The 12,226-nt window shown below is 39.6% G+C and overlaps 1 protein-coding gene and 1 long non-coding RNA gene across 3 annotated transcripts in view; one reads left to right on the forward strand and one right to left on the reverse strand.

Moving 5' to 3' along the window:
• IL16 (interleukin 16) overlaps positions 1-12,226 on the reverse strand; it is a 34,658-nt gene that overhangs the window by 10,077 nt on the left and 12,355 nt on the right. Inside the window, exons 3-14 of one of the 2 annotated variants that reach the window (XM_010717460.4) lie at positions 11,738-11,874; positions 11,121-11,229; positions 8,330-8,426; positions 7,748-7,890; positions 5,689-5,799; positions 4,643-4,757; positions 4,359-4,432; positions 4,052-4,265; positions 3,056-3,173; positions 1,778-1,910; positions 813-900; positions 45-520 (exon numbers count right to left, since the gene is read on the reverse strand). In XM_010717460.4, the coding sequence (XP_010715762.2) occupies positions 45-520; positions 813-900; positions 1,778-1,910; positions 3,056-3,173; positions 4,052-4,265; positions 4,359-4,432; positions 4,643-4,757; positions 5,689-5,799; positions 7,748-7,890; positions 8,330-8,426; positions 11,121-11,229; positions 11,738-11,874 (1,815 nt within the window). Of the gene's footprint in view, positions 1-44; positions 521-812; positions 901-1,777; positions 1,911-3,055; positions 3,174-4,051; positions 4,266-4,358; positions 4,433-4,642; positions 4,758-5,688; positions 5,800-7,747; positions 7,891-8,329; positions 8,427-11,096; positions 11,230-11,737; positions 11,875-12,226 lie in introns of both variants that reach the window. The other variant, XM_085233633.1, reaches the window with a different exon arrangement.
• Positions 4,990-12,226, forward strand: part of LOC104912847 (uncharacterized) — a 30,744-nt gene continuing 23,507 nt past the window's right edge. Inside the window, exons 1-2 of the long non-coding RNA XR_014885791.1 lie at positions 4,990-5,396; positions 7,727-7,962. This is a non-coding gene — a long non-coding RNA (uncharacterized LOC104912847). The remainder of the gene's footprint in view (positions 5,397-7,726; positions 7,963-12,226) is intronic.

Raw genomic sequence — 12,226 nt, forward strand, 5'->3', positions numbered from 1 at the left:
TTCCCCTGCCTGGCTCACAAACACACACACACGTTTTGCTTTACCTGCACACTTGCAGAAGGTGATTCAGTCTTTTCAGATACAAGCTTTTCTTTTCTATCTGCAGTATATTGGTCGTTTCCTGTGCAGTCCTGCTTAAAATATTTCCTTGGAGGAGGTTTGGGCTTCGATGATTTAGGTTTTCTAACAAGAATCTCTGTTGATTTCTTAGCGTTTTGCAAGGGTTGACTTCCTTCACTACAAGCAAGAGGGGAACTTCTCTCGAAATTGTTTCCAGACAATGAGTACAGCAGGCCGGGCTGTCTGGTAATTGGTACATCAACGCTGTGTACCCTTTCTTTCAAGTCATTCAGTTGATATGCAGCACCATTACTACACAAGGACCTGGGGTTGTAGCTGCTGTCACTGCTGGAGCGGGTCATCAGCTTCTGGGCTTTACGGTTGCAATAAGCGGTGTTCCTTTCAATATGTTTTTCACATGGGTGTCTTCCATGCCAGCTTGTGTCTAATCTTTTAACACCTGCATAAGAAACACAATCAAAATGTCTGGTTAGATATGTGGACAAGGGCTTACTTCTAAGATCAAGCTGGCTAAATTTGTAGCTATTTCCTACCATCATCTGGCACACACAATACAAGGAGTTAAAGGCTTGTGAGAAAACGTCAATGGTTAGATTTTTGGACAGCAAAATAGCATTGTTTTCCCTATATTATATCAGTATCAGCAGTATGTTTTATTGCTTATTTCTTTGGTCCTCATTTCTTCAAAAATCAAAATTATTGCATGTCAGTGAATGCACTCATCCCCTTACCTTCACTATTCCATTGATGTCTCTCCTTTCCAAACCTGTTGTTTTCCACAGCTTGTGCAACAGCTTCTTTTAGCTGCTGCTCAGACACCTAGGAAATACCATGCCATTATACTCTTACAAGGTTACTGTATGGTGAGTAACATTTAAACTTTTATTCCTTTCACAAAACTTTCCAACCCCTCTAAGTCTTCTAATTGAAATGAATATACCTAGTTATATCATGTTTCATTGTTAAACAACTGCACTGTTATAGGGGCATCTATACTACTAGAGCTGAAATTTTTCTATGTGTATGCTATTTATATTGGTTGTTTTGGTAAAAAAGGCTCTACTGATAAATCTACTTCTGCATATTTCTCTAGAACTTTAATACTGGATTTATCAGTGTAAGGTAGTTTAATGTTGATTTTTTCATGATAATGCAACAAATTAATCATTTATGCTGTAGTTTGTGTTAGGAAGCATTCTGGAGAAATATCTGATTTTACAAAATTTTTACTTGAATAGTAAACAGCTGAGGAAGACCTAAATTTTAATTACAGTATAGAAAATATTATATAAACTCTTTTTTTTGGGGGGGGGGGAGGTTGCAGAAGGGAGAGGAGGAATATATATTCCCTCTTTCAAATTTACGTCTTCTTACTAAGAATCATTTCTTGAATAAAGTTTATTTTTCTGATCTATATAATTTTATAATTTTGTTGATACCTTAAATATTCTGTAATTTCCTTATTCACAGCACATAAACTAGCAATCTTCAAATCTTATGTGATTATATGCAAGAACATATCCTAGGTTTATACCTTAATCAGTCTCATATACTTGCAGTGATGCTTATAATGAGATCAGCATCTTCGTTAGCAACATTTTTTTTTTTTACCTGTTTGTAGATTAACACTTCCTCTCATTCTTAATCTTTGTTTAACATTGCGTGTTTTACTGAAAATGAGAATACAGAGTGCTACCTGTGGTTCAGGGTGTCTGCTGATAATAATCTGTACTGCACCAGGATCACAATGGCTTAGTACAGCATAAACTTCATTCAGAGTCATATTTTGTACTGATGCTTCATTAATTTCAATAATTTCATCTCCACACCTGCAGAGATATTTAAAAGAAAGTGTGAATAGAACATTTTTTTCTCCCATCTTTGTTTCACCCATGCAGAAATATGCAAAAAGCAGATTCACATGGTTGATCTCTAATTTGATCACAGATTTGAATTACATTGTCTCATTGTTCTCTTCACAGAACATGGAATGAGGATGAGTTGAATGTCAAGTTTTCTTTGATCTACTGCATTGCTGCATGCAGCTTACGAACTTCATGCTTAGCTACTCATACTTTGTGTCTCTGATCTTTCTGCTGTATGCAGCTCAGCTGCTGTTTCCACCTACAGCTTCCTTCCATCCTATCAAGTTAACAATTCTCATGTTGTTGTGGTCTGCTAGTGTTATTTCAGATGAGAAAGGATGTTCATATTTCTGCTACATATGAGTAACTTGCTAACACAACAATTCTAGTGACAAACGATTGTAATCCTGGATTCAGCTTGAACTGAATCTTTCCAATCTGTCCACTCTTCCCTGTTCATTACAAATTCTCATATATATTAAGAAGCCTTCTGAAGGCATTGATTCATATCAAACTTTCCAATAATGTGCAACCATTTTGTTCTTTCAGCTAAGTACTTAGGCATGTAGAGAGAGAACCTAAGTTAAAGCTTCACTGAGAAAGCTGTGTTCTGTTCAATTATAAGTATATGCTCAACGTGACTACTTGAGCATAAATCTTATGAGGTAAATTTCTATACTTCCACTAGGGATCATTTCAGTAAAACTGCATTTCCACTGGGGAAGAAGAGAGAAAATCTGAGGAGCTTTAATTGGGAAAATCTAAAACCCATGTAAGTCAGAAAATACCATGTATTCTGTTTTTTTTCCAAATATGTCCTCGTTGTTTCACTTATAGAATTCATTCTGGAGAATATTTCTGTGCTTGTCTAAACCCTTCAAAGCTATCCAAGTATAGACGAGTGACAACAATCCTACTGGGCTGTGATGTTTCTGGAAATTCTGGCTATCACAAACATTTGCATTCTCAAACCCTCAGAATAGCATGTGATGTTAACCCAAAGCCTCCAGAAGGCACTGACTTCCTGCCCTGTGAGATCAAATATAAAGCCATAAAGTATTTTAGAACAATGAAAAAAAATTATCATGAGACAAACTTTCTCATCCTACCTGAGTCTCCCATCCATGTGTGCCACAGAACCTGGTGAGAGAGTGTGAATGAAAATTCCTGAAATACATTGGAAGTAAGGGATGCTGCATAACCCAATTCCAAGGCCAACTCCTGGCTCTGAAAAAAAGTGATAATAATAATAAGAAAAGTGTAATAAATGGTCAAAACAAACAATTGGAGAGAATAATTTTTAAAAACACTATTTTCAATTTATTTAACTTATTTGGTTACAAACCAGAACCTGTTCTTGTTTTCATGAGTTGTACATATTACACATAGGATGCAATGTAAATTTATTTTGCAAAATATTTTTTGTGACAGTGGAATTCAAATGATGACACAGAGACTGAATGAAACAAAAAGACCAAAAATTAAGGAGGAAGTATGTGGTTGTTTTTTTGATATGTAGTCTCAATCCTCTTTTTGTTTTCTACAGTACAGCTCAAGATTTTTGCAAATATATATATTTGCTCTGCATACTCAGAATGGAATCTCACATCAATTTGGTAAGTCACCTCATAGAGACTCTATTCATTGTTTTGTTGATCCTGTGTTTAAAAACGTATTTCACTCAGTTATTGCTCATAAATAGTAATAGTTGGAGCAGGAATGGCAGAAATAGGAAGACATAAGTAGGTATTTTACTTCTTTTTAGGCCATCTCAAGAATGAAGCAAACTACTTGAATAATTAAGGATAAGAACTGCATAGGAATTAGTTGTTGCTAAGAGATTTACTTTTTCATCTGAAGGATATGAATATGACAACACTTGAGTGAAGAAATGGTATAATTGACTCTTGAGGACAGATGGTATTCAAAAGCCACTGCTGATAGATTGCTATTAGCAATGGAGGCACCATGGTCTACTTTAGTATATTAAAGAACTTAGTTCAGGAAAATAATCACGTTGGTGAGGAAAGACATGCAGAGAGCACAAGTGGTGTTTTGTGAATCAGTGCCTTGTTTGTCAGTGCTAAATTAATTTCAGCACTTACCTTTGTTTAGGCTAACTTCCATTATGACCCTGTCATTGGGCTTTGTAGCATTTAATAAGAACACTGGACTTTCGGAACTGAATGAGCTGTTTTCTTTGGTTATGCATATACTTGAGCTGAGTGACTGACACAAGTGGGGTGACAAATAGCTGGAAGCAGAATGAGGTGTGCTGAAGCTTGTCCTGACTGTGAGTGTCAGAAGACCCTTTTTGGCCTGTTGGAAAGAAAAGATCATGATTGAATGGGTTGAGTTCACATCCATGTTCCGTGTAAAGGCTGAAACTGTTCTGAAAGGAGAGTACATAACCTTGAATTTTTGTAAAGCATCATAATGTGTTAATCCATGCATTGATTCTCCATTGAGTTCTAGGATTTCATCACCTGTTTTTCAAAATAAAAAAATATGTTACTATTACTGTATTGTGAATAGGTTGTATGATACATGCATGTACTAAAAAAGGAGTCTTGCAAACGTAATAATGGATGCAGATGTAAAAGTCATTTCATTGAACCTTCATCTTAACTTAATCTTCCTTTAGATATTCTTTGGGAATCTGGAGTGCGAAAAGGGAGAAAAGATGGATTTTTCACCTTCTTGTAGCCTTCCGTCAGCTGCAGCAGCTCCACCAGGAAAGATGGTTTTGACATAGATTCCTATTGGCCCATAAATGCTGTCTTTTCCTCCAACAATACTGAAGCCCAAGCCCTAATTTATGGAAGAAAAATAATATGTGAGAGCCTATGTTTAGTTTTCATATCCCATTTGCAGTATCATCAGCATCAGCTACATGGACAATACTAGTAAACAAAATAGTATAATCTGTGAAAAACAGGCAACCAAATGCCAGTAGTAAAAGCAAATGAAAATTTCAGCTGAATACTCTCATGATTCACTTGCAATCAATTAATTCCCCATTATAAACACATAAGAAAGCTTCTATGTTTCATTTTGCCCCTGGGCCAATATGTGACCTTGAGAGATCCATTTACCTGTTTTCTTGATTTCTTTTCCCATAAATGAAACTGATAAAACAGCCACAGAAGATCTTGATCTTACAACTAACTTTAGATACTCAGATCTTGTGGAAATATCTTTCTCTTATCCTCTACCAAAACAGTTAATGTGTGTTGTAAGTTTAAGCAATGACTGTAGATCCTTGTAAGTAGATGCTTGTCTTTGATTATTTTTTTGTCTTTCCTCCTTATATAAAAGGTCAAACTATCTACTACTCTCAGAAGGATGTTGTGAGACTAATTCATACCTCTGGGGCCATTTAACATCCCTTAAATGAGAAATGAAAGTACAGTGCTGATGATGTCCTTCTGTGCGCACAAAATTCAGACAGTAAGTGATGATTTTGTAAACGATGCTTATCGCACTTCATGTAACAACTTCTGAGAGGTATCTCACAGCTTAAATAGTTACAAATAAAATATGAAACAAATAAGTTTTAATAACTTAGAATCCTATTCAACAAGTTCAAGAGGTACATGTTTAAGTTCATAACTTCCGCATCCTCTCCGTATTCTGATATGAACTGGCAGTCGACAACTAGCAATCTGTGCACTTGAAGTCATTATCAGTCTGCAGTTGAGAAATGAAGCAAAACACCATATATGGTAAGAGCCAGTCTCACCTTCCCTTGTCCTTTCATCAACACGATGTTAGAGATTACCGAAGCCTGTGAGCCACAAGATGCATGCACCAGCTGTGCTGTACTTAGTGATCTAGATGGCCTTGAAATTGCCTGAGAACACAAAAATACAATTTTCATGCAGAACCAGCCGTTCTTTGATGCAGATTAGGGTAACTTGTTTATTTTAAATTTTCTTTACAGTAACCGATGTTACTAAAGGCTTAAAAAGTCCTTCTCATTTTGAGAAGCCAGTTGTTATTCAGCTAATCAACTTGCACGGAGTGCATTGTGGAGTTTGGGACTTTTTATGTGAAAACAGGTCTTTTCTGTGATACATTCAGTAGTTGTTGGTCTGTGTTATGCTTTCTTTCAATGCATGTGAATTGAACTCTGAGGTCCCGCTCACTGAAATTGTCCAAAACCAGAATGCTGGCCCTTGAAGTTATGTGGTGGTGCAAAAAGATACATTTGTGATCTCACTTAATTCCCCATGCCAAAATCCCATTTGTGGCTATTAGGGATCCTAAAGAAGAATTGCTGCATTTGCCTTTAAGAACCGTACTCAGAAACAGTTCTGACCCCTTCCCTCATCTTGCTTCTGGATAATTCACAGTGAGACATATAGAACTTGCTTTCTGCATTTCCCCAAAAATATGAATTAGTGCTTACAATATTTCTTCAGTCTGTAAACTACTCTGCACTGTCTCCATTGAGCAAACACACAGAATTTTCTCTACAGCTGAAACAGATGAAGCACAACTTTTTTGCTTGATAACCAAGGCAAGCAATTTCTCAGCGCTCATCCCCTGTCCATGCCACAGTGAGTGGATTTCTTTATTCCATCCCCTGAGATTTGACCCATTTTAACGAGCCTTCAATGAAATGTTTAATGGAAACCTCCTAACTGAACATAGAATTGGGTATTACAAACTAATTTAAGCATCAGTAGAAGTCATTACCTGAAGCTAACCATGCACAGAGTTTAGCAGGGCCAGAGTTAATAGAACTCATTACAAATCCCAGCAGCTTCAATGTTTTTGGTTTTTTTTCTACCAGTAAAATGAAACTAACAGGTGTGAAAGTGCATGGAACATCAGTCAAAAATTCAACTTCCACATATGCTGTAAGTCAAGATCTTAACATGCAAACAAGCGTATTAATTCAACATCATGTTGAGAACATGAAAAAATCCCAAGGAGGAGAAAGATGCCTGTGCAAGACCAAGAATGTACTCTGGTACATATAGCTCTGCCACATCTCTGTCATTGCTTATTCCCCTGTTGCAGGCCTCCTGCATCTGAAAGTGGAAGTTTTCAAATTTCCTGTGTTTCTGGCTGTGTGAGCTGTGCTTTCTGTTTGTTTGTGTGATGGGTTGCAGTACCCAGAACTGGTATGCCACCAAAGAGCCAACAGGCAGCACCCACCACGTGGGACCTCAAATACCCTCATGCCCCTTATCTGTCTCTCCTCCTCTGGGTTGTGGTGGATTGCTTAGACAGCAAAGGGGCATACATTATCATGGTTGCTGAAATATGTCTGACTCCCAGTGGAGCAGAAAGAGCCTCGTGAAGCCAGCATGAGCGGTGACTACCAGCCACAGGGTGACTCCATACCTGCATGTGGCCATAACTGGGCTAATGGAGGGAAGTCTGGATGCTCATGGCAGCAGGGCCTGAAGCTCAGGCCATGTGCACAGAGCATCTCCATGGCTAGCAATGGGGAGGTGCCAGGGTAGGGCCTTCTTCAGTAGTGAGCTCTGGGTGGCTACCAAGGTGGTACGAACCACCTGGGGGGGATTTGCACACACTCTAAAGCCTGCCAGGGCAATGGATGAGAGAAGGTGCTGAAGAAAAGGGGTTTCATTGGCATAGTGCCTTTCCTGCTCCTCATGGGGGGGAGAGGAAACAGATGTGCCAGAGACTGGTGGTGCCTCTGGTGCTATTTTCCCTGATCGGGCCTGAGAGGAAGATATGTTTTCATGGGCAAGCTGGCTGCCAACATCAATCAGAGATTTTCAGTGTATTTTTTTGTTTTTCAGGTGATTTCCCATAGCACTTACCGGGGTTCTCCCTCCAGAGCAGTCCAGCTGTTGGGAAAGTGATTTCCGATTGGTATGGAGGGCATGGGGCTGCCGCTCTCTGAAGGGCACGGCTTTCCGGGGTGCTGTGCAATCCATGTCCCCTATCCAGTACGCGTTTACACCTGCAGAACATGGGGAGAGAGGCCAAGTTACTTCTACCAGCTTTGGAAATCTCTACATATTCATCTGATCAGGTAAATTTCCCTTAGAAAAGTTTTTTTTCCAGCTGTAAATCTCTCTGAAGGAAGCCATCTTTTTAATTCTAACTGTGGGAATAGCAATTAGCGTTCATTATATTAAAAACAAACATTCCCAACCACAAGAGCATCGGCTTATTTAGGGCATACTTTGATAAACATAAAAGAGAATGTTTACATGCAAAAAACCCTGATTGTAGGATTGGAGAATATAAATACTGATGCCTTTATGTGCAGCAGTTCTTAGCTGAGGATCTCAGAGTGTCTGGACAACAGCTGTGTATCTTCCAACACTGCAAACAGAGTACTGTGCTGTGCGCTCCCAGAATACTACAAGAGAAAAAATGATTTCTTTGCAACTTACTGGTTGAGTTACTGCGTGTCCGTTGACACAAGGCCTTACTTTGCAGAAAACAACCATTTTGTATTTCCAAAGGCCTTTCCTTACAGGTTGGCGTTTCCTTCGAGGTGAAAAAAAAAAACAAAAGAACTGAGAATATATGAAAGAGAAATACCTCAATTTGTTGACTTTTTCTAGTAAGACTATTACATTACTATCAATACATTCTTGAAAGCGATCTCAATTTAAAAAGAAATTTTCTCCTAATTTGGCTTGTCGCTTGAAGTGAAAACATTGAGCAAAATTAATTATTTAAAATATAGAAGATGATAACATAGTAGATAGCTCAATGCTTTGTCAAAGAAATATGATTATAACTTGCCAAAGCAATAAGGTAGAAATAGATTCTGGTTTTTAGACAGAATGGACATAAAATTAATGGACATCACCAGTCGATTCAAACAGACTAACATTTTGATGTATGGATAAAGTGTAGCCATCCTATTCTAATTTTTGAGGATGACTGGTACTTTTAGGCACTTTTTTCTTAGGACAGCATTATTTTCAAAACAAAAATGTTAAGGCTCAGCTTTACGACAGAGAATGGGAGTCTAATTCCCACTCGTCTTAAAATAATGCCCAAATATGTGTGCTTAGCATCGTTGAGGACAAGGGTTGAGCGTTTTTCAAAAACTAAATAATAAACAGATGATAAATGAACTTATAACATCTGATTAATGATGTAACGAGTAATGTCTGGATGCATATATTTCCTGATAGTCCTGTTTCTGTCACGACATAGAGAATGCCATTGATCATGAAGGGATCACAGTCAGAGGAAGAATATTATTGAGTGCCGGCAGTGTAGGGAAATTGATTCAGTAGAACTCCAGGTATAAAAGGCTTTTCCTCAGCAGTATTCTGCAGCAGTAAGAAAGCCATAGAGAACATAGAGAGTCAGTTCCATATGTTCTACTGTATCTGGAGCCAACCGGGACAAATATTTTCTTCCAAATATTAGGATCCAAATTTTCAATAGTGCTCTTTTTTATTCAGAACTGACAAATGGTAATTTTCCTCTTTGACAGCAGGTGGAGGCATTTGTCATGTAGCTAAATCATACTAGGGCTTTCTGCTCCCTTTCTCCTGTGAGCTCTTGAGAATAAAAAATGCAGAGAATGTCCTCAAAGAGGCGTTGTGGAACTGATTTTGCAGAGTTTCTTTTACAAGAAGAATTTAAAGACAAATTTGCATCAAAATACTTAAGGGTTTACTCTTAACCCTTAAGTATTTTGATGCAAATTTGTCTTTAACCGCACAGGTCACCTGCCTGAGTCCTGAATGGTACTGTGCTACAATAGTTCGGTATATTTCTGGCCACTGAGCTGCTTAAGGAAGAGAAAAAAAGCAAAAATCTTGGCAGAACTCTGTAGACATCTGGGTGAAACAGTTCATAACTGCAGTCCTGGGAGGGAGTACTCTCTACCCAGTCTCTCTGACTCTACCTGATAGCAGGTCCAGTCAGGAATGCTTCCTCAGTCTAGGATTATACCAGAGTTTTCTATGTGATCCTACTGTAGATAATAATAATTAAACAAAAAGAAGAAAAAACAACAACCAGATGATAACTTTTTTCCTTGAACATCAAAACCTTAAGCCTGCAAGAAACCTCTGGCTAAACTCTGTTGTCTTCAAAGTGGCGAATGTGATTAAGGGACCAACCTCCAACATTTGCAAGTGAAAAGCTTTTACTGCCATCCGGTTTGGGGTGGTGAAAAGGGTCTAATCCAAAGAAACAGATCTTCTCCCTGTAAGATTTAGTGATATCCCAGGGCTGCTGACCTGCAAATGCCTCCTATTTCCCTCTCTCTGTTGTAAATTCCCTTAACTTTTTAGTTAGGTTCCTAGCTACAGATCCTAGATTTGAAAGGGGAGGGAAGGGGAGGGAGGGAAGGGAAGGGAAGGGAAGGGAAGGGAAGGGAAGGGAGGAGGAAGGGAAGGGAAGGGAAGGGAAGGGAAGGGAAGGGAAGGGAAGGGAAGGGAAGGAGGAAGGGGGGGAGGGAGGGAGGGGAGGGGAGGGGAGGGAAGGGAGGGAGGGGAGGGGAGGGGAGGGGAGGGGAGGGAGGGAGGGAAGGGAGGAGGGAAGGGAGGGAGGGGAGGGAGGGGAGGGGAGGGAGGGGAGGGGAGGGGAGGGGAGGGGAGGGGAGGGGGAGGGAGGGAGGGAAGGGAAAGGGAAGGGAAGGGAAGGGAAGGAAGGGAAGGGAAGGGAAGGGAGAGGGAAAGGAAGGGAAGAGGAAGGGAAAGGAAGGGAAGGAAGGAGAAGGAAAGGAAAGGAAAGGAAAGGAAAGGAAAGGAAAGGAAAGGAAAGGAAAGGAAAGGAAAGGAAAGGAAAGGAAAGGAAAGGAAAGGAAAGGAAAGGAAAGGAAAGGAAAGGAAAGGAAAGGAAAGGACCCTCTACTTCAGAATAGGAGCTGCTTTCTGGATTCAGGGATCCTTAATCCACCTCTTCTTTTTCTCAACTTCCAAAGGGAAAATGAGCACTGGCAAGCCATGTGTTTCTAAAAAGATGAACTGTAGAGACTTTGCTAGAATTTCCCAGGGCTTCTGCATAGCCTCTGTTTATCTGGGAAAAAAAACTCTGCTGAAAGCTACCAGTCTGACCACAAGAGGTTTGGGGTTTAGTCAGAAAGAGCAAAACCACGTCCTTCAAATGTCTGATGCACAAATTCCCTTCCTCTCTCTTTGTCAAATCACCCCACAGTTGTGGGGGGAAACACAACTTCATGCTTACTTTGTTAGCCATCACCATGCTCACCAGCTGTGTTGTTGATTGAATGAGAGATTCAGCCTCCTTGCTGGGCAGATCTTTAAGTGATTGCCCATTTAGTGTTAACAGTTCATTCCTTGGACTCAGACATCCATCCCTTAAAAAGAAATAGAGTAGAGGAAAATGAATGCATATTGTTTTACGTCCAGAGAAAAATATGGCACTACTGTGCTATGTGCCTCACTTCAGGAGTCAACTGCAATCTTTCCTTTTCCTTGAAGAGAGCACTTTCTGACATGTTTTGATATATTATATACTCCATGTCAGGGAATATACCCCATTCCTAGTCTATGACTACCCTTTGCTATTGAGGCTCTTCTTTTGCCTTAGGTCTTCAGAGCCAGAGGGTTCAAGGCACTGATACGTGTGCTATCTATGGGGACTGAGCTCATGTGAGACATTCCTTCCCAGTTTCTGTGTTTCCCCGGCTGGAAGCTCCCATACTGGCCAGCTTATTATGTGTAGGTAGATGCTCAAGGAGTAAGGGCTTGAGTCCAGGCTGTTATGACAGCACAGAATAGCCCAAACTTGTTGCTGAATGCTGGTTGTGCAACATCTGTGCAAATAGTTCCCTTACAAGCTTGCTAACTCCACGTGTGCTGTACCTGTTTGTTGTGCTTCCAGCAGGTACCTGGCAGCCTGAGAATCCTTTCCAGAGAGAGGCACAGTTTGGACTCCTGGAAAGCTTGATTCCTGAGCTGCTGTTTCCTCTGGTTGCACACAATCTGCAGATGCAGTTGTCCTGATTCAGAAAGATGAAAGATTGCATTAAAGAAAATGTACCATGTTTGCTAAAAGTTACATCTCGTGAAGAAATGCTGAAAATTATCTTAGAACCAGATTACCTCCAAGAGGAATGAGAATTGGTCTTTAATGGTGTGCAGCTGTGAAAGAATAATTTTATTATAAAGTGAGTGTTTAAAAAAATTGTTTTCCTTAGCTTCTGGCTAAAAGAAGGAAGAGCTGCATATAGAGGAAGGGAACTGATAATACATTTGTAATAGCAACTGGCTAAATTTTGCTCATGCTGGGGATTGTAAGAAAAGACAGGGAGGAAAAGTAAACACACATCAGAAAAGGAAATACTCCAAAAA

The sequence above is a fragment of the Meleagris gallopavo genome, chromosome 12 (assembly GCF_905368555.1).
Source record: "Meleagris gallopavo chromosome 12, MGAL_WU_HG_1.1, whole genome shotgun sequence".
In the NCBI taxonomy this organism is placed as follows: domain Eukaryota; kingdom Metazoa; phylum Chordata; class Aves; order Galliformes; family Phasianidae; genus Meleagris; species Meleagris gallopavo.